Source organism: Nyctereutes procyonoides, unplaced genomic scaffold (assembly GCF_905146905.1).
Source record: "Nyctereutes procyonoides isolate TBG_1078 unplaced genomic scaffold, NYPRO_anot_genome, whole genome shotgun sequence".
Taxonomy (NCBI): Eukaryota; Metazoa; Chordata; class Mammalia; order Carnivora; family Canidae; genus Nyctereutes; species Nyctereutes procyonoides.
Window position 1 is genome coordinate 563,310 of NW_026575031.1, and position 22,350 is coordinate 585,659.

The 22,350-nt window shown below is 40.1% G+C and overlaps 1 protein-coding gene across 2 annotated transcripts in view; it reads left to right on the top strand.

The window, feature by feature from the left end:
- The window catches only part of AVEN (apoptosis and caspase activation inhibitor), a 176,651-nt gene that overhangs the window by 29,320 nt on the left and 124,981 nt on the right, over window positions 1-22,350 (top strand). For both annotated transcript variants that reach the window (XM_055316632.1, XM_055316633.1), the window contains exon 2: window positions 13,656-13,833. In XM_055316632.1, coding sequence (XP_055172607.1) covers window positions 13,656-13,833 — 178 coding nt within the window. The remainder of the gene's footprint in view (window positions 1-13,655; window positions 13,834-22,350) is intronic.

The window sequence follows — 22,350 nt, forward strand, 5'->3', positions numbered from 1 at the left end:
TCTTATATGGATGTTTAAGTGTTTGGAGTGGGTATGTGACCTGTTCCAATTGTATTTCGTCTGTATATATAGATAATTATGTGTAAGATCTTAACCTATCTTCCAGGACTGATTTGAAATTAAATAAGATAATTGGACTAGAGTGAGTTTTGGGAGGTCAAGATAGTGTCATTGGTGGAAGGAAGGTGACTTCACACATCAGAGGATGATTTTTGAATCCTCAGTCTCTGGCTTGCTATACTTGTTTTGCCATTTAAGTGGTGTCATTTTTTTCTATTGATAAGAGGGTTTTTTTTTTTTTTTTTTTTAGATTTTATTTATTCATGGGGGACACCACACAGAGAGAGGCAGAGACAGCAGCAGAGGGAGAAGCAGGTTACTCGTGGGGAGCTTGATGCAGGACTCGGTCCTGGGACTCTAGGATCACAACCTGAGCTGAAGGCAGATGCTCAACCACTGAGCCATCCAGGTGCCCCAACTGGTAGGGATTTTGAATAGAACCTTCATAAGGCTTTAGAAATGAAGAGACCTAACACAATAGAGGGAGTGATTGATTTTACTAAGATTTTGTTTAGTCAAGAGTCATATTTGCAAAAGCACTAGGTTGCATTCTAGGCAGATTGTCATTCTGCTTCTGCTGTTAAGTGAGACCTTGTGCAAGGCCTTTTCTGAACTTTATTTCCTCTCTAAAGCCTCAGGGCTTAAACCAGATGATCTATGTGGATGCTTTAAGAGAGATGGTACTGTTTCAACCAAATTTTCGATTTGCCTCCATGGATTGGTATCATAGAGCAAGCTTGCAAAAGTATCAGTAAGAAATTCTGTTCTAAAGGTAGAAAAAGACATTGTCTAATAGTAAAACCTCTATTTTGAGGCATGGAGAAGACTGGATGATTTCATTAAAAAAATCCGTCTATTGACCCTAGGGGCGCTGACTGACTCAGTGCAAAGAACATGGGATTTTTGACCTCGAGTCATTAGCTGGAGCCCCACATGGGTCTAGAGATTACTAATGAAAACAAAATGAAACTTTAAAAAAATGAATTTCTTAAAAAATTATTGACCCTGTTGTATGCATTGGATTAAGGCACAATAGCAAACAGAAGAATTGTGTATGACAATGCAATCCTTATAAGTGTTGCTAGAATGAATAGTGGTCAAGTTGTAGAGTTTTCAGTCCCTTTAGAGCTGAATAAGGCTTACTGAAATCACTTATTTTGATAATTGACATCTTATTTAAAAATTTTTTTTTTTTTTGATAATTGACATCTTATTAAAATTGGTAGCTACATGATAACAGGAACATTGCATGAAAAATCTTAGGGGATAAATGTCCCAAAATAGCTCCTGAGAAGGGACTTCTTTAAGGAAACGGTTTAATTTTGTTGACAGGAGAGTGAGGTGTCCATGCTGTTGAAGATGGCACGTGGTGGTGGACGCTTTATCTCATTTATAGGGAGAGCTGCTTTTTTGATGAATTGTTAACAAGTGGACCGAGGGAGTGAATTTGGGATGGATGGGCACACTATAGGTGAAAAGACACTTGGCACATCATATGATCTTGATAAGCCCAGAGATTTAGAAGTCAGTGGTTTAGAACTTGGTGTAAAGGAAATAAATAACCCATGGTGTTTTAAAAATGGAGCAGCTCACAAGAGGATGCAATTCTTTAAGAATTTCCATTGTTTATTCATACAGGCTCTGTAGCATTACCAGCACATGGAGACACTCATGTTTAGCTAATAGTGGGTTCACAGGTATGACAAAGTGTCTTGATTGAATCAAAAACTCCTGTTAGAAATGTATAAATGTTTTTGTTAGAAATATTTTATAGAAGATTTGGTTGCATTTTGCAGCTCAGGAGATACTTTTTTTTTTTTTTTTAAGATTTGAGCATGAGTGGGAGGAGGGGCAGAGGCGGAGAATCTTCCAAGCAAACTCCATGCTGAACATGGACCCCAAAGTGGGGCTCGATCCCATGACCCTGAGATCATGACCTACCTGAGCTCAAACCAAGATTCAGGTGCTTAACCAACTGAGCCACCAGGTACCCCTGGCTGAAATACTTTTGACCCAAGTATCATAAAAGAAAAGAGGGGAACCTATGCAAGTAAAGGGACTGCCACAAGCAAAGTGCCAAGTTAATGAGGAGAGAAGGGACCATATGAGGTGGACAGATGCCCACCAGGGCCCCCATCTTGGTGCCTGTCTTTATTCTCTTGAGTTTATTATATCAGTTAAAGTCTGTTGTGTCGAAGTGCTGTGAACTTCATTCTGATAAAAAGCTAGGAAATGGGAAATTTTTCCCAGTTCTGTGTCCACATCAAGGTTACTGTTTGGATGTGAGGGGTATTGTTTGAAGGAGAGTGAAGGGCATCTGAGGAGCTGGGGTTGGAGAGAAGAGTTGTTCTGGCCCAGATTCTTGAGACTGCAAACAAATGGGAATGGCTTTTTCATGCCTCTTGTTTTTTATCAAACTTTCTGAAACAATACTGATAAGGATGAGATAAGAACCTGGAGAAGGAGGGACGCCCAGGTGGCTCAGCAGTTGAGCATCTGCCTTGGGCTCAGGTTGTGATCCTGGGGTCCTGGGTTCCAGTTCTGCATTGGGCTCCTTATGGGGAGCCTGCTTCTCCCTCTGCCTGTATCTCTGCCTCTATGTGTCTCTCATGAATAAATAAAATCTTAAAAAAAAACCTGGAGAAGAAAAAGGATGAAGCAAGGAGCCCAGTGGGTTTGTTATTGAACAACTGCTTTGTGTGTTGGTGTATGTTTTTCCTCTGCACTCGGGTTCTCTCCACCACACTTGTTTTTTTCCCCCTTCATGTGTTGATGTTTCTGAGCAAGATTGAGATGGACAACTGTTCTTTTTTTAACCCTTTGCCCCTGAAGACCTAGGTTGGGATTTCTAGTTACATACTTAAAACAGTGAAATTGTATTACAATAAAGAATTTTGGATGCTTGGTTTTTATATATCTACCTATTATAAGTGCTTTTATCTTTAGTATCTTTGTCTTTGTAATGACAACTTCATACAGGACATGACCACAGTGCTTTGTTGTTTGTGATCTTCCTGAGAAATCTGTTTTCCCAGACTTTTAAAAGGGAGACCCTCTCAAGGATAGTTTTCAGGGTTCATGGCTCCTCAGCCCCCTTTTCTGTCATTTTGGATGGAGAAAATAGAGACCTTCTCCCATGCTGCAAGTCCCTTCCCCAGTCAGACCCTTTTCCTCCCCTTTTCTTTTTTTTTTTATTTTTTTTTAAATTTTTATTTATTTATGATAGTCACAGAGAGAGAGAGAGAGAGAGGCGCAGAGACATAGACAGAGGGAGAAGCAGGCTCCATGCACCGGGAGCCCGATGTGGGATTCGATCCCGGGTCTCCAGTATCGCGCCCTGGGCCAAAGGCAGGCGCCAAACCGCTGCGCCACCCAGGGATCCCTCCTCCCCTTTTCTTTACCATGTCTCTTCTGCTAGGTTGGGATCCTACCCCCGGCAATTTCTCTTCAGAGTGGAGTTAGGTCCTGCAAGGAGCTTTGCATAGTTACTGCCAAGTTCTGACTTGGTCCCCTCAGACTTTCCATGAGCCCTGTACCCCCAGCTCCCTGCGCCTGGGGCCCGGCATTCCCGGCCACTGTGCTCTTGTCCCCTGGCCAGTTTGGGGCTGCCTGGATCCCCCAAGCCCTGAGCTTCCCCTCCCCAGGCGGGTCCCCTTTGGGACTGGGGTGCTGACTGGCCCCCACCTGCCCGCGGAGGGAGCTTGCCACCAAGGCTTTGGGGGCACGTTCCGCGGCCTTCTTGCCCTGCATCTGAGTTGCTGTGTGTGACTTTTCTTTTTAATTTAATCTGCGGGCTTGGGCAGCCCTGGTGACTCAGCGGTGTAGCGCAGCCTACAGCCCAGGGCGTGATCCTGGAGACCTGGGATCGATTCCCATGTCGGGCTCCCTGCATGTAGCCTGCTTCTCCCTCTGCCCCCCACCCTGTGTATCTCTCATGAATAAATAAATAAAATCTTTACAAAAAAATTTAATCTGAGGGCTTTGGGGAGACCAGTAGACTGTGCCATCCTGCTGCCACCCTCCCACCGACCTCCTGGGCTTGTTCTGAAGCTGAAGCTGTCACCCCTTGGTTACACGCATGTCCCTTGCTTTTTCCCTCGGCCAGAGCCCGAGTACGTGGTCCCTGAGCCTGGATGCCTTCCTCCCCAGCTCCCCAGACTGGCCCTGACGCTGTCCTCCCATCTCCCCTGCTGCTGCAGCTTTCCCAGTGCTCCCAGAACATCTTAGGAGGGCACAGCCCGCACGGCAGCTTCCTGAAGTGTATGTCTGCTTATCTCATCTCTTCAGAGGACCCTGGGTTCTTAGGCGAGACTGTGTGCCCCCAGCATCTGAGCTGGTGACTGACACTGCGAAACTGGTCAAGAAACCGTCATTGGAAAAACGTTGGCAGCAGCGTCGTGTACATTTAAGAACTGTAGAACAAAAAAATGTGTAAGGAATTGGAAGTTTTGGAAGTTTGTGCTCATGAAGGAAGCAATTGGTTAACTTGGGTGGAAGACAGCTGTTATCGCAGGCTTAGGCCTCAGGTCCACCCACCCAGTGTGATTTCTGCATGATCTCTCTTGAGGGCAGAGGGTGCACTTGGGCTCTTCACCTTCCTTCTAGGCCAGTAATTGTTTCCTTGTTAATTAAGTTCTCTGGTGAGTTGAGAGTTTGGGAGAGCGTCTTAGAGATGGCCAGATAAAGCTATTTAATGGTCTCTGAGTTTTCTGCAAAGTGGATGGTGATGATGCTAAAACCTTCCTGGTAACCAAGGAATCCAGTCCTGTGCTGCTGGGTAAGAGGAGTAAAAATTTAACTTGAGACCCTCAAAAGAAAAGCTGGTCATTTTCCAGCATTAGGGCCAGGCACTGACATCCCGGCATGTGCCCCTGACCCACCACTTGTTCCCTTAGGAGAGTGAACTGTCAGTGGCCATGGTGGGGTGAGTGCGGTTTGTACACTAACCTTGCCAGGGCATGCTCAGAGTCCACGTGCAGCCTCCCTACCGAGGTTGACCTTTTTGTGTATATAAGATCTTTTAATTAAATGATTTAACAAAAGTTTTTGCTCAAAGTCCTTGCAGTAGTATCTCTGGTTATTGTGTATGTCTCTATTGTGTGTGCCAGTAGGTTGACAAAGCAAGTGCTGACTTTTTTTCTGAATCAGAACCAGACCAAGAAGGAGATGATTCTCCTAGCTCCATTTAGGGCCTGTAGATTAAAAAAAGTGTTAGCATCACAGTGTCCTGTAAGTACACCTTCTGGAAGTGCAGATTGCTTAGAAGTGACTGAAATGTTGATGCCTCATTCTTTGCAAAAGTTGTGATTAAAGGATTTTTAACAATAAAAAGTGAATAGTAGAGCTAAAAGTAACTGTGTAAGTGCTTTTTGGCAGAATCTGTCAAATGGGATGTGCAGTATTAAAAGGAAAGAAAGATAAGGACTGGGGCTGAGTGAAGAGGCCCAGCAGAAGTTTCAGGATTGGGGTATCATTTTCTCTGTTCTCAGATTCCTCTGCCCCCCCCCACCCTTTTTCCTGTATACCGATTACAAGGAAGGACAAGCAAAGAAGCTGTAGATAATTCTCTTGCTAGAGAAATATCTGAATTTGAGGGTGGTTTGGATCAGTTTTTCTCCATTCTTCCTGGCTAGAGTATTTTGGAGCTCAAATTCTGCATACATTGTTCTGGGCTCAGTGGATAATGTAGATATGTATGCCATACATTGCATTTCAAACATGATCATGTTCTTGTGTATATTTAATACACAATGACAAATTAGAAACTTTATTAGTTTATCTGCATATTAGGTACATAGTATATAAATATGCATATTTTTATTCAAATTTTAACTGAAATCTAGCTTCTTGAAATACGACATAAAAATTCTTTTTGCTAGCACTTTTGTAATACCAAATGCTGTTATTGAACTCATAATTATGATGGTTTGTTAATTTTTCTATCGTTTAAAAAGAATAATTTTTTAAAGTAGTGAATTATCGGGATGCCTGGGTGACTGGCTCATGGGATGCCTGGGTGGCTCAGTGGTTGAGCATCTGCCTTCAGCTCAGGGCGTAATCCCAGGGTCCCAGGATCGAGTCCCATATCAGGCTCCCTACGGAGAGCCAGCTTCTCCTTCTGCCTGTGTCTCTGCCTTTCTCTGTCTCTCATGAATAAGTAAAATCTTAATTCACTACTTTAATTTTTTTTATCAGCTGCTACTGATTAAAAAATGACCTGACTAGGGTTACAGATATAGAAGTTGGCAATTAGACTCTTTTTTTTTAAATTTATTTTTTTGTAAGTCTTTTTATTGTTATGATAGTCACAGAGAGAGAGAGAGGCAGAGATATAGGCAGAGGGAGAAGCAGGCTCCATGCACCGGGAGCCCGATGTGGGATTCGACCCCGGGTCTCCAGGATCACGCCCTGGGCCAAAGGCAGGCGCCAAACTGCTGCGCCACCCAGGGATCCCGGCAATTAGACTCTTAAGTAATGATCTATTTTAAAGCTTGGTAACGTTTAAAAATTTTAAAGGTAAGGCGAGTTAGTATAATTTTCCAGTTTTAAACCTTGTAACATTTTTGATTGGGTATATCTGACATTATTACCTAATTATTGAAATTAGTTCCTGGTGACTTTTTCTTGGTTTTCCTTAAATGTGTTCTTTTCACCTGTCTATCCCACCTGTTCCCATTTATGGTGTAATTATACTTTTTTAAAAATTTTTTTATTTATTTATGATAGTCAGAGAGCGAGAGAGAGGCAGAGACACAGGCAGAGGGAGAAGCAGGCTCCATGCACTGGGAGCCCGATGTGGGATTCGATCCCAGGTCTCCAGGATCGCGCCCCGGGCCAAAGGCAGGCGCCAAACCGCTGCGCCACCCAGGGATCCCTGTAATTACACTTTGTCAGGAACACAGGAGGCCGTTGAAAGTGTGATTGACTGTTTTCTGACCTCCTTATGATGTTCAAAACAGGAAAACAATTTCTTTTTTATTTTATTTATTTACTCATGAGAAATGCAGAGAGAGAGAGAGGCAGAGACACAGGCAGAGGGAGAAGCAGGCTCCCTACAGGGAGCCCGACGTGGGACTCGATCCCGGGTCTCCAGGATCACACCCTGGGCTGAAGGCGGCGCTAAATCACTGAGCCACCAGGGCTTCCCCAGGAAAACTATTTTTACGTGCTTTTTACTCCGGCAGAAAGTGAACAGGATCTTCCAAAGTCAGATTCCTGAATATGAAAAGCTTTACATAGGCTTGGTTTGGTTGTTATGTGCTACTAATAACTTCCCAAGTTTTACTGGCTTATCTGGGGGCTCTTCATGATAAAGATAATCTTTAAATATTCTCTTGGCAGATGGTTGCTCTTTTGCAAGAAAAGGTAAGAGGAGATTTAAAAAACAGTGTTAAAAAAAAAAAAAAAAAAACAAAACAGTGTTGCCCAGACGTACTTTTCATGGACTGGCCAGTTACATTAAGTTGTAGTTTGCTTAATGTAAGTTGTTGTAAATTAAATAGCAGTTCAGCTGTGGTGAGTAAATCTTTTCATTGGTTCTGTGGTGCATGTGGTAGCTTTCATGTGGGTCTATCCATCATTGAAAATGGGGCCTCCATCTACTATTGTTGAACGATTTCCCCTTTCAATTCAGTCCGTGTTTGCTGCATATATTGTGGGGCTCAATTATGAGGAACATATGTCATAGTTGTCACATCTTTTTGCTAAATTGTCCCTTTTATCATTGTTTAGTTTCCTTCTTCTCATAATAATTTTTACCTTAAAGTTTATTTTGTCTGATAATTGTGTAGGCACTCTGCTCTTTTTTACGTACTGTTTGCATACAGTATCTTTTACTATTCCATACTTTATTATGATGTTTGTCTTTGAGTGTGTCTCCTGTAGACAGCATATAGTTGGGTCTAGAAACATCCATTTTGCTAGTCCCTGCCTTTTGATGGGATTGTTCAATCTATTCACATTTAATGTTGCCATTGATATAGTTGGATATTTATGTCTGCCACTTTACTTTGTGTTTCTCATACATTTCATATGTGTTTCACTCCTCTGTTCCTCTTTTGCAAGTTCGTTTGCATAAAGTAAATATTTTTAATGCAACATTTAAATTCCTTTAATTTTTTTAAAAAATTCTTTCCTTAGTGTTTTCTCTAGGGTCTACTATATACATTTTAACTTATCAGAATCTGCTTCAGATTTATACTAGCTTGGTATTACTCCTAGAAAGCGCTGTTTCCCTTCTCCCCCTTTGTGGTATTACTGTTACACATATTACATCTGCAGGTTATAAAACCAACAATATATTGTTACCATTATTACCTTATATAATTTTATTTTTTAAAGAATGAGAGAAGAAAGAAGAATAAGCTATATTTGCTTTTGTTCTATTAGCCTTCTTATTTCCTATTCCTAGTTTTGTTCATTTGCTTCTATATGTTTGAGTTCCCGCATGAAGTCCTTTCCTTAGTGCAATACTGTTTTGTTCCCACCTACTTCCTTTGTGCTGTTACTGGCAGATGTATTGTTGGGCCTGTAACATATGGAAATATAATTATGCACATGTTGTTTTAAATTGCTTTTAAAATCCATTATGGGAGGAGAGGCTGTATCAGATATGATTTGCTGATATTGTATCATATAGGTTGCCTTTCATTTAAGAAAATGTTTTTAATTCCAGTATAGTTAACATATAGCGTTACATTAGTTTGTGACGCGCAAATGGTGATTCAACAGTTCCATGTATTAGTGCTCATCAAGAGTAGTATATAGTTATTCCCCATTACCTATCTCACTGCCCCCCACTTTCCTCCTGGTAACCAACAGTGTGTCCTCTATAGTTAAGAGTCTGTTTCTTGGTTTACCTCTTTTCTGTTTTCCCCTTTGCTTGTTTTATTTCTTAAATTCCACATGAGTGAAATCATACGGGATATGTCTTTTACTGACTTATTTTACTTAGCATAATACTCTAGCTCTATCTCTGTTGTCACAAAAGGCAAGATTTCATTCTTTTTAATGGCTGAATAATATTCCATTATATAATATTTCTTTCTCACATCTTCTCATCTATTGATGGACACTTGGGCTACTTCCCTATCTTGGCTATTGTAAATTACACTGCAATAAACCTAGGGATGCCTGTATCCCTTTGAATTAGTTTTTGTCTTCTTTGGGGAAATACCCAGTAGTGTAATTGCTGGATTATAGAGTAGCTCTATTTTTAACTTTTTTTTTAAAAGATTTTATTTATTTATTCATATGAGAGAGAGAGAGAGAGAGAGAGAGAGAGAGAGAGAGAGAGAGAGAAGCAGGCAGAGGGAGAAGCAGGGAGTCTGACATGGGATTCGATCCCGGGTCTCCAGGATCACGCCCTGGGCTGAAGGTGGTGCTAAACTGCTGAGCCACCTGGGCTGCCCTATTTTTAACTTTTTGAGGAATCTCTGTACTGTTTTCTGAAGTAGCTGTACCAGTTTGCATTCCTACCAGTCGTACATGAGGGCCTCATTTTCTCCACAGTTTCACCAAAGTTGTTGCTTCTTGTTTTTGATTTTAGTCATTCTGGTGGCCATTCTGAGGTGATGTTTCATTGTGGGTTTGATTTGCATTTCCCTGATGATGAGTGACAGTTGATGCCTTTTCATTTTGTTGATGGTTTCCTTTACAGAGGCTTTTTAGTCTGATGTGTTCTCACTGGTTTATTTTGTTTTACTTTGATGTCAAATCCAAAAAATCGCCAATTCCGATGTCAAAAAGCTTACCAACTATGTTTTTCTTCTATAAGTTTTATGGTTTCTGGTCTTGGACCCAAGAATTTAACACATTTTGACACATACACTTTTGTGTATGGTATAAGATAGTGGTCCAGTTTCATTCTTTTGCATATGGGTGTCCAGTTTTCCCAGAACCATTTATTGAAGAGATGGTTCCTTTCCTCATGATGTACCCTTTGTCATAAATGGGCCGTATATGTGTGGGTTTATTTCAGGACTCTATTCTGTTCCATTGTTCTATGTGTCTGTTTTTATGCCATTGCCATCCATAATGTTTTGATTACTATAGCTTGTAATATAGTTTGATATCAGGAAGCATGATGCCTCTAGCTTTGTTCTTTTTAAGGATTGCTTTGGCTATTCAGGGTCTTTTGTGATTTCATACAAATTTTTAGATTCTTTTTTTCCTGTCAAAAATGCCATTACAATTTTGATAGGTATTGCATTGAATCTGTAGATGGCTTTGAGTTGTTATTGATATATTTTTTAAATATTTTATTTATTTGAGAAAGAGAAGATGAACAGGGGGAGGGGCAGAGGAAGAGGGAAAAGCAGAGGACCCTCTGAGCAGGGAGCCTGATGAGGGGCTTGATCCCAGGACCCTGGCAGATGTTTAATCGACTGAGCCACCAAGGCACCCGTACTTATAAATAGTTTAAGAATATTCTTTTAATCTGTGAACACAAACCATATTTCCATTTATGTTTTTAATTCTTTTCCATCAGTATCTTATATTTTTCAATATACAGAATTAGCATACTAATAATGTAATGATGTTAACATAGTAATGATGCCTTTATAGTTTTCACATTGCTTTCATCAGTATTTTCCTCATTTGTTCTGTTCTTTCTTTTTATCTCAGGATTTTGCATATTTTGTCCCAGATATGTTATCCCAAACATAACATCTCTAGGAGTTTTTAAGAGCTACCTTTCTCTAAGTTACATCAAGTGCCTTCTAAGCTTTATTACTTTTTACTACCACTTTGTGATGGAGGCTAATGGCAGCTCTTCTCATCTTTGCAGTTGGGTGGGAGTAATGAGATCATTGTTTAGTGATTCTTCTTAAACTGGGGATTAGTGAGTCATTCAGCAGTGTGAGGCCCAGCCTTTCATAAACACTTTGTAAATATTAAATGATGGTGGAGGCAGGGCCATTCATTCTTCTGGGTCCTCTGCCTTCCATTCCAGTGCTTGTTTTACTGTTTCTAGCTCTTCAGGTGTTTCAGACTATTGTCTTTTTCACATCAAGCTAATTACTCTGCCCAGTAATTAGCTTACATGTTTTACAATGTGTTATAGCAATGTTCAGAAGTTTTGTTAGAGAAGTCTTTGCGAGCTGTGTTTCCCAATGGGCCAACAAAGGAATTTTGGATTTTCCCAGATAAAACCCTGCTAGTATTTTCAGCTCTAGATCTGTCCCTGTAGTTCCACGTCATTTATGAAGCTATTTTCTTTAGAATGTTCCTGGTATTTGTTATTTAAACAGATCATGTGTGTAGTCACATACCTTTTAATCTACTACCATTTTTTAGTTCTGAGAAACTCAGGAATGGCAGGAAACCTCTAAGTTTCAGGCAGTTTTGGCAATCTACATCATAATCTAGGGATTGCAATCTTTTTGTGCCACCAAAGAGCCTTATGATATTTGAGGGCTGAGAGTGATCTTGAAGGTCAGTTATCTATGTTTTCACACAAACTTACTAAACTTGATTCAGATGAGAATTACTGATTAGTGTTAAAGCAATTTGGGGAATTAGAAATCTGTAGTGGACCAAAATAATAGAGGTAGAAGGGAAGACCTATCTGTTCAGTGGGTAGGTCAGACTTCACCTAACCTTCTTGGTTAATCTTAGCACTATTTATGTTTGGTCAGCCGTTTATCATCTGTCATTTGATGTGATGTAACATAAGGTTCAGAGCAACATCTATGATGTATCTTAACCAAAAGATATTTAACTTGACTCCATTAGGCATTCAGATTTTTAGATTTTTAAAAATTCATTATTTCCTATAAACAAGGACCACCATGAAGCAGCCATACAGAAGATGGGTCCTTCTGCACTCTACCTGTACTGGTCTCCTCAACAAATCAATGGCATAAAGATAAAGACTGTGCTAGGTTCAAAGGGACTTAAGAGTGAGATATAGGACATGGTCTTGAAGAGGATACTGGTGTGGACAAAATCAGCCATAAAGGAAATTTTTGGGGTCAGCAAATTTGGAAATAGTCTCGATATTATATGAAATGACATTAACTGAGATGGAGAGATGCAGAATTTTGTAACAAGAAATTCTTGTTACAAAAAAAGTATATGTAAATAGTGCATATACTTCCATATCTCTAAGGTGTTCATGGTGGTACTCCTACTCTTAAGGGATGGGACGTGGGGTTTTCATTTATGTCTTTGCGTGTCCTTTCCTCTTAATTTTCTGCAGTGCACACATCCCATTTTTGTGTTAATAGAAACTTACTACTTTTTTAAAAGTCTGGACTAACCCGTCTTGTACAGATGGGTTGTTTTAGTATATTTCATGAGTTTTTCTCTTGATAAAGATTTTATAGCCTTTGGGATCCTTCTTTAAATGATGTCTTTAGATTTTATATGCATCTTTTTTAAGGTTTAGTTTTTTATTATGGAAAATTTCAAATACATACAAAAATAGATAGGATAATATAATTATCAATCATGCCTAGTTTATTCCCTCTGTGCGCATTATTGCTCTCCACCCATTATTTTGAAGGAAATCCCACATGTCCTATCTTTTCATTTATCAATAGTTCAATATTTATTCCTAAAAAAATTAAGAAATCATAATATGGTATCACACCAAACAATAAATACATGAAATAATAGTATTTCTTCAAAATAATCAAATATCCAGTTCACATTTCTCTGGTCATCTCATAAGTGATTTTTATCTATAGTTAATATTGTTTGAATCCAACTTCAGATAAGTTCCTGACATTACAAATGGTTACGTGTCCATGAAGCTCTTATAATCTATAGGTTTCTCTCTCCTCCTCCAGCACTTTTTCCCTTGCAGATGATTTGTTGAAGAAACTAGGCCCTTTATCTTTTTTTTTTTTTTAAATTTTTATTTATTTATGATAGTCACAGAGAGAGAGAGAGGCAGAGACACAGGCAGAGGGAGAAGCAGGCTCCATGCACCGGGAGCCCGACGTGGGATTCGATCCGGGGTCTCCAGGATCGCGCCCTGGGCCAAAGGCAGGCGCCAAACCGCTGCGCCACCCAGGGATCCCTAGGCCCTTTATCTTTAACAGTTTCTCACTTTCTGCTTTTTTCTACATCCTCTTTCTATTTTTTATTTATTTATTTATTTTTGCATCCTCTTTTTAATACCCAAGACTGGAAACTATTCTCTTGAATGCATCTGAATGGAGTTCCATTTAAAACTTATAAAACTTATCGTGTTTGTGAAAATCTGTAAGTTGAAATGGTTGATTTCTGTCCTGAAGTCCTCAAAGTTTAAGACTTGGATAGCCTTGATTGTTTGAATAAGCTGAAACAGCTATCGAAAAAGGATACACTAGGGTAGACGTTAGCCCTGTGGGTTATCCAAACTTTTAGGAAGGAGCTTGCCAGATTTCCTTTGCAAAGCTAAATGAAAAGCTTATTGTGAAAGTACATTCTGGTATAATAGGGTCCTTTTGAAGTATTATTTAGTATCCTCAGAGAGCTTGGTCCATAAATGTGCCCTTTGTTGTGATATTGGTGTAGTACCTTTTTGTTTTGCTTTACTTTCTGCTAAGGCTGCTAAGGTAGAAATTTCCACTGCCTGCATATTGATTTGTCTCTAATGATTGCAGGTTGAAGATGACAGTGATGCAGAGACCAATGGAGAAGAGAACGAGGAGCAGGGAAATTATTCTAAAAGAAAGATAGTCTCTAACTGGGATCGATACCAAGATATTGAAAAAGAGGTCAATAACGAAAGTGGAGAATCACAGAGGGGAACGGACTTCAGTGTTCTCCTCAGCTCTGCAGGTATGAATTCCAGTTGCATGCATATGGGTTGAGTACTCTGAAAGTTGCATAGACCTTTTATTTATGTTCCATTTAAAACTGCATTTTAATACCTAGCAATTTGTTCTTTTGTCCTTTATATTGTAAATGCAGTAAAGGACAGTGTATCTAATGGTTTGCAAGGAAAAAATGTTTCTTTAAGTGGAAGCTAGGGATTCCGTGTACTGATGGAGAAGGACTTAAGTCCTGGTTGAAATGGATAGAAGGCTTTACAGAAATGAAAAATGCTGAACTCTGACCCTCTAAAGTGGGTAGTCTGAAAACTGAAGTTTTTTTTTTTTGTTGTTTTGTTTTTTATTTCAGAGGAATTAATACTTCTGTTTATACAAAGCTTTACCAAGCTTCTAGACTAGGTGTTCTTTCCCATTTTATAGCCAAGAATATGCATATTAGTTGGAGATGCACGTATTAGAGACCTGTGCACCTGAATGTGAAAACTTTACTGTTTTGCTTTTGGACAGCTTTCTCTGCCAGTAAGATGTAACACTTATTCCTTCTGTGTTCGGCTGTTTGTTTTTTTTTTTTAAGATTTTTTCTTATTATTATTCATTCATGAAAGACAGAGAGAGAGAAAGGCAGGCAGAGACACAGGCAGAGGGAGAAGCAGGCTCCATGCCGGGAGTCTGATGTGGGACTCTATCTTGGGACTCCAGGATCACGCCCTGGGCCAAAGGCAGGCGCTAAACTGCTGAGCCACCCCAGGATCCCCTGTCCAGCTGTTTTTTAAGTGATAATGCCGCAGCAGTGTGAGGCTGGCGAGTAGTTATAGGAAATAATGAGGCAGAGCTGGTTGTATAGATGGTTACTCTCCATTAGGGGGTGGAATGAGGATTGGAAGGATGAATGGAGGATAGGGTTAGGGATGGGGGAGGTGGATGCTGCTATAAAAGTGTAACGAAGTATCCTTGTAGTACTGCTACTGATCATTATCTCGATTATGGTGGTAGATATAAAACCTACACAAATGATAAAATTGTTTAGAACCTAAGACACAAGTGAATACAAATAAAACTGGGCAAGTCTGAACAACATTGTAGGTTATATGAACATCAGTATTCAATATTCTGGTTGTGATATTATATCATAGTTTTGTGAAATGTTATTGTTGGGGCACCTGGGTCAGGTATATGGGAGATCTCTTTGTATTGTTTCTTAATATTGGTATATGAGTCTACGATGACCTCAACAACAAAATATTGCTGGGTTAAAGACAATTTAAATAAAGGATGACGAGGTGAGAATCAGAGAAATAAAATGAAAAGAATATTTTCAGACAATTTTCGTTGAATTCTGTCTCCCCTTCCCAACATTTATGTTGCTGTTGAGTTCAACCTTTCTTTTTTCTCTTCTACCTGTACCAGACTAAGAATCATAAAGTGAAGAGTTCTCTTCCGACTTAACTAATTCCTTTGAGTAGCAAGAGAATTGTAAGCAGAGAGGGTGAGTGTGGGTCAAAAGAGCAAGATTCAGGCTGTAGTTCATTGTGTTTTGCACCACACACACTGTAACCCTTTTAGAGGTTCGCTGATGGTGTCCAGCACCCTGTTAGAAGCTGTTGACTTGTCTTCTTGCCAGTAACATGAGTACTTCTCTCTTGTGACCTGCACTTTGGCCAATTATAGGTTTATAGGCACTTTTCTCCGAGGTGGGAAAATGGTAAAAGGCAGACTGCCTAATTTCAATGTCTATTAGCTGTTCTGCTAAAGGATGTAGGGAAAAATTGAAGTAGTGTGATAAAGTTAACATCTGGTTTTAATTGAATCAAATCTGAAGTCCATTACTAGGACAGCGTCTGGCAAAAAAAAAAAAAAAATAACACATGAGTGTTTGAAGGTGAAGATTCTAGTCTGACCCAGCAGTCATGCCCAGTGGCTTATGATTTTGGTTATTTACATTAGCATTTTGCTTGTAACTTAAAACCTAACATGATTTGGGTCTCATGTATTTTTCTTGTAGTCTATCTTTAATTACTGATTTCTTCCCAAGCGACTTGTTTATCTGTGATCAGTTTCTTGGGGCAATCACAACTGTCACATCTTCGGGTATGTGCTTATATATATATATTTTTTACCCACTCTGCTGCTGATTTATCCTTTTTTCACCTTGTCATATGCCTGAGAAGAAATGCCATGCTTTAGGTCTATAGTAGTTTGCTTTTGAAAGATGGACTTCATTCTATGATCATAAAATATTAATATCCTCCAGGTACATTGACTATACTCCTTGGAGTCACAGACTTTTAGTATACCATACTCACTTGTATAGATAAATACACAGCCCAGAAAAACTATTACCAGTTTGTTAGATGTGCACATCATAAACTTTTCTAGATAAAGACAAATTGCTCTCCAAAGTGGAGATGAGCTAGGATTTCTAGTATTCACTGTCTTTGCCTATACATAGTACTGTTAGACTTTTTTTTTTTAAAGATTTATTTATCTATTTATGATAGACACAGAGAGGGAGAGAGAGAGAAAGAGAGAGAGAGGCAGAGAAACAGGCAGAGGGAGAAGCAGGCTCCATGTTGGGAGCCCAACGCGGGACTCGATCCTGGGACTCCAGGATTGTGCCCTCGGCCAAAGGCAGGCGCCAAACCGCTGAACCACCCAGGGATCCCCACAGTTAGACTTTTTAACTGTGGCCAGTTGACTGAATGATACCTAGTTGTGATTCACTGAACAATTATTTGAGTATCCTCTACTTCTAGGTACTATTTTAGATGCTGAGCATATGGCAAAGAACAGGGCAGACAAAAACACCCGCCTCTTGGAGTAGACATCCTACAGGGTGGAGACATAGTAAAGAAAAGAAAGTACTGTTCTGATACTAAAAGGTGATAATTGCTTGGGATAGAAATAAGGTGGAGAGAGGCTATTAACATTTTAGAAAGAATGGCCAGAGGAGGCCTTATTGAGATGATGATATTTGCATAAAGACCTGAGGAAAGTGAGCGAGTAAGCATTGAAGATATCTGTGAGAGGAGTTTTGCAGGCAAAGGGAATAACAAGTTCAAAGGCTTTGAAATAGGAGTATAGAGACTAGCAAGGGAGGCCAGCATGGCTGGAGCAAAGTGAGCAAGTAGGCAATGAGGTCAGAGAGGCATATGTGGCCAGATCATGGAGAGGCTTGTAGACCATTGTAAAGATGTTAGCTTTTACTCTGAGTGAGATGAGCAGCCACCAGAGGGTTTTGAAGAGAAGAGTGATATAGCTAGCTTATATTTAATAGGATCATTCCAGCTGCTGTGTTGGTAGACCAGTTGGGAGACTATTGCAACAATCGAAACAAGCTGTGATGGTAGCTGTGGCCAGGGTGGTAGCAATGGAGGTAGTGAAACATAGTTGGGTTTTGGATCTGTTTTGAGGGGAGAGCATATAGGACCTGTGGATATGCGGTATAAGATAAAAAGATGTATAAGGACGATGCCAGCTTCTGGGTGTAAACAGCTAAAAGAAGGGAGTTGTTATTAATTCAGATAGGTAAAACTATGGGAGGTGCTCAGGTTTGCATGTGTTAAAATTGAGGTGCCAGTTAGACATCTGTATTAGTCAGAGTTCCTGTAGGAAATAGATGGCACATTCCACATAATTAGAAGGAAGTTTTAACAAAGGAATCATTTACAAAAGTAAATGGGTAGAATGTAGGGAGAGCATGTTGATAGGATAGTATTGGAAGGGCAGGAAATAGCAGAGATGTTACTATCTCTAGTTACTGAAACTCTAGGAGAGAGATTTGTGTAGGGCAGTTGACCTTGAGAGGATGAATCACCTTTGCTCAAGAGACCTAGTCAATGAAGTTGACTCCACAGCGAGGGAGGCAGGTGAATAAATACTCTGGTCTTATACTCTGTTTCTCCTTTATTCTCCTGCCAGGGCTTCCCATCATAATCCTAACCTACTAGAAGCCAGAAGACAAAGGAGGCCTGTTGCTATCATCCATATAGGTTAGCCTTCTAGGGCAGAACAGGGAGGAAGAAAGGGGTAAATCTGGAGTGGTAAATAGAAGAGCACAGCATCCAGTAGGAAGTATTAAGCAGGTTGTTGGATGAAGGCATCTGGGATACAGGATCCAGGTCTGGACTGGAGATAAACATTTAGGAGATGACAGCCTGTAGGTGATAATATTTAAAGTCATGAAACTGCATGAGATGACCAAGGGAGTTATTAATGAAAAAGAACTGAGCACTGGACAGCACAGTGTCTAGAGGTTACAGAGATGGGAAGGAACCAGGACAGCAGACTGAGTGGGAGTGGTAGAAGGAAAAACCAGTAAGGGCTTTCAGGAAGGAGGGATCTGTGTCAAATGCAGCTGATGACTTACAAGAATTGACACTTGACTTTAACAACAGGAGGTTTCTAGTGATCTTGGCAGGAGTAGTTTTTTTTTTTTTTTTTTTTAGGAGTAGTTTTGTTGCAGTGGTAGGATACATTCATTCCTGGATTTAGAAAGAGTATGGGAGGAGAGAGATTTGAGACAGCAAGTATAAACACCTCTAAATTTTAAGGAGTTTTATTACAGTCAGAAGGAGAAGGATGGACTGGTGGGGGAAGTGGGTCAAGACATGTTTTTTAAAGATGGGAGACTTTAAACTCCCATCTGCATGTTTATTTTTTGATAAAAAACTAAAGAAAAAAAAAGGAAAAAAAAACTAAAGAAAAGACAGAATCCAGAAAAGATGGAAAAAATAATGTGGAAGAGGTGAGAACTGCATGCAGTGGTGGAATCTATGGTCCAGGTGGTGGGAGTGCCCATTACTAGGGGCTCAGACAGTTGTTGAGCTGTAATCAGAGGAAAGGCCAGGACATAGGGACGTGGACATGGGCAGGGGGGTTTATGCAATGGGGGCATGAGGAGTTCCCTTCTGACTGCTTCTGTTTTCTTAGTGAAGTAGGAATGCTATGAGTGAGGGTCATGGAGGAGGTACTAGAAGTTGCGAGAGTAGGAGGTAGGAAATAGCTGTCCGCAGAATGGGAGAGTGAATGAAATAGGAAAATGTGGTCTGGTTGCTGGGCGGTAACAGAGGCCCACTGGCGCTGGTGTTTGTGAATGTGAGGTAGGAAGAGGGGTGTTGTGCTCTTATTCATTGTGCTGTTTGTGTGGGGTGAACAGGAGGATTTAATCGCGGGAAGGAGAGGCAGAGGGGAGGGTGATTGGACTGGCAGGCCTTGAATTTAAGCTGTTGCAAGCATGAGAGCTGAGGAGGTGCAGGAGCACTGGCTAGTGCTGGGGTCAATACTCGTAGCTTCCTCTGTACATGAAGGTTGTTGCCCTTCTCCAAGGGCTGTGAGTTGGAAAGGCAGGAAGTGTGACCACCCAGTAGGATGCTCCATGTTGCAGGATGGTAGCAGGAGTTGTGTAAGTCCATGGCTGTAAGTTGTGTAAAAACATGAGAGTGAGTGGGGCAGCCCAGGTGGCTTAGCGGTTTAGCACCACCTTCAGCCCAGGGTGTGATCCTGGAGACCCGGGATCGAGTTAAATGTCAGGCTCCCTGCATGGAGCCTGCTTCTCTCTCTGCCTGTGTCTCTGCCTCTCTCTCTCTCTCTGTATCTCTCATGAATAAATAAATAAAATCTTAAAAAAAACCAAGAGAGTGACTGGCTCTGAGCTAGTGGGGAGGACTTGGTCCCTGGAGATCTTAAGTTGCTTTTCCTCTGTTAACTGTTGAGCTTGAGCACCTCTATTTGTTGTGCTTGCTTGCTGCCCTGTGACCTGCCTGCACACATTCTTTGAACGTTTGGCTTGTTTGTTTCTTCTCGGCTTACAGATATTTAAAATAGATTCTTAATACTTATTTTTTGGTGTTTATATTTGCGAGTATCTTTTAAGATGGAGACCTACTTTTGTATTCATGTCTTTTGGTGCAGAGTTTAAAATTTTACTGTACTCGAATTTGTTCATTTTTGGTCTTCCAGCCTATGCCATTCTGTACCGCATTTGAGAAATATGTCTTTCCCTCAAGATCACAAAGATCTCTTCTACATTTTCTCCTAAAGACTCACATTTTGTTTTGTTTTCTATAGTGTGTTAAATTTAATCAGTTGCTACCTTCTTTGACAACCTTTTTTTACCCCCCTCCTTTTTTTTTTTTTGAGGAATGACTGGCATGTAAACAGCTATACTTAGTGTATATAACTTGATGAATTTTGGAATAAGTACATACCTGGGGAACTGTTGCCACCGTAAAGGCTGCAGACCTACCCTTTACCGTCCAGTTTCCTTTCATGCCCTTTATTATTTTTAAGTTGGAGTGTCATTGAGATTGTTTTAGTTTCAGGAACACAGTATAATTAATGGTGTGATGTTAGGATGTACTATGACATGGTCACAGTAATAAGCCTAGTTAACATCTGTTACCCCCATACTTAATTTTTTTTTCTTTCTTATGGTGGACACTTTTAAGATCTACTCTTAGCAGCTTTCAAATATTCAATATTGTATTACTTACCTATAGTCACTGTTGTCCATTATATCCTATGGCTCGCTGATCTTATAACTGGAAGTTTTTATCTTTTGATTCCCTTCCCCATTTTACCCACCCTTACCTGTCTGTTCTCTGTCTATAAGTTCAGTTTATCATCCTGTTTATTATTATCTTTTTTGGGTGTGTGGAAAGACCATTTACCATAACATTTACCTTTTGGCAAATATCAAGTATACAATGCTATTAGCTATGGATGCTCTATTATATAGTAGGCTTCCATAACTGAAACTTTCATAGCCATTGTACATTAGTAGAGTGACAGGGCATAATTACCGTACCTTGCATTTCAGTCTTCTAAAGAGTATATAACCTTTTTGATTCCAGTTTGTATTTTTTTAAGCATATAATTTATTTACTAACTGCCAAAATTAGAAATAACTTATCAGCATTGAACATTTATCTTAATAGTGGACATTTAGGTTCTGCTTCTAACATTAGTCTTTCCTTTGTCATTGTGGTTTAATATAAGGAACACAAGGCCCCTAAATTGACCAGATCTGGATTTGAAGCCTAGTCTGTTAAGGTTCCATCCAATGTTAGGCAATACCATTTCTCCCAGTAAGAAATGCAAGAAGAGTTAGATGTAGCAGTGCCTAATTTGATCATGTCAGCATCTTAGCCCAAATTTACCACTGATTTTTAGTTTGGCTCAGTGAGTAACCATGTGCCCTAGATTTAGTGTTTATCTGGAATTTTTTGTTGATAGAAGCTTTATTAACTATATTCAGTAAAGTCAAGGTCTAATTTTTTTCCCTTGAATGTCAGACCTAATGGCAGTAGTTGCCAAGAGAATTTTATAGATCTTCCTTTTTCTGAGAAATTAAGTTTTTGATTGTAAAGACTTATAATAAATTATATGATATGATTTATGATAGATTATAGAGTCTGTTAATTAAACAACCAGTGGTGGGGTGGTCTGAGCCTCTGAACATTTGAAAGTTGGTGATTTTAGGGTAAGTCTGAAAATAAATTTTTTCCAGCTTCCCCCAGTTTCCCCCCTGTAGTTCATTTGTTTTCCTCCCCCATCTCTGTGTCTGCTGTGTGCCTTGAAGGATGGCCCTGTTGTCATTACCACAGAGGACAGACTTGGTCTCTCAGAGTTGGTTTCTCTGGGCTTTGAATGTTCTTTACACATTATTTTTTATTCTACAGTTAGCCATGCAGTGCGTTACACCTCTGGTCTGATTCTCAAATGCCAGTTTGAAGACGAACCTTTTGCCAAGAGTACATCTAGCTTAATGTGTTATTACTCTCTAAGTAGGATTTACATCATAACTGAATCTTCAAGGACCAGTAACTAATTCAAAGAATGATTTTTCTACTGGATGCACAGTTGATGTGTATGTAGGTTGGTGCGTATGTACGTATGTGTATGTATTCACTTAGAAAGGTAGTGTGTCTATTTCCAGTGAAGTTGAAAATCTGGCACTTGTCCCTTGGAAGGTGCTCTCAAGAAGCCCTAGCACACATGCACCAAGACACGTGTGCACATTCATAGTGATGCTGGTCAGAAGAGCCACGGGGGAAAGCAGCTCAGCTGTTAAGTCATAGTGGAATGAACACATAAATAAGTGGATGAGTTTCTCAAAAATACTGTAAGGTCAAGTCGTAGGCCTGAAATACCTCAGTATGATTCTACTTGAAATTCACTCACAAGAAAAATGCAAGCTGCGTTGTTTAGGGAGCATATTAACATGGAAACCAAGGATATAATGATGGTAAAAATCAGGATTGTGGTCTCCTCCAGTGGAGAGGTGAGGAGCGATGATTGGGTAGGGGCGGGTAGCAGGTGTCCGACTGGGGGGGCTTCTGTGATGTTGACAGTGATATATTTCTTGCCCTGGATGATGGTTACTCATGTTTATTGAATAATTATTCTTTAAATTGTATCTTACCTATTCTTGTATGTGTCTCTCCATGCAGGGGAAGTCTGAAAATGGATTTCTAAGGATAGGATTTCAGGTACCCCCATATGCCATGGAGAACACCTCGGGAAA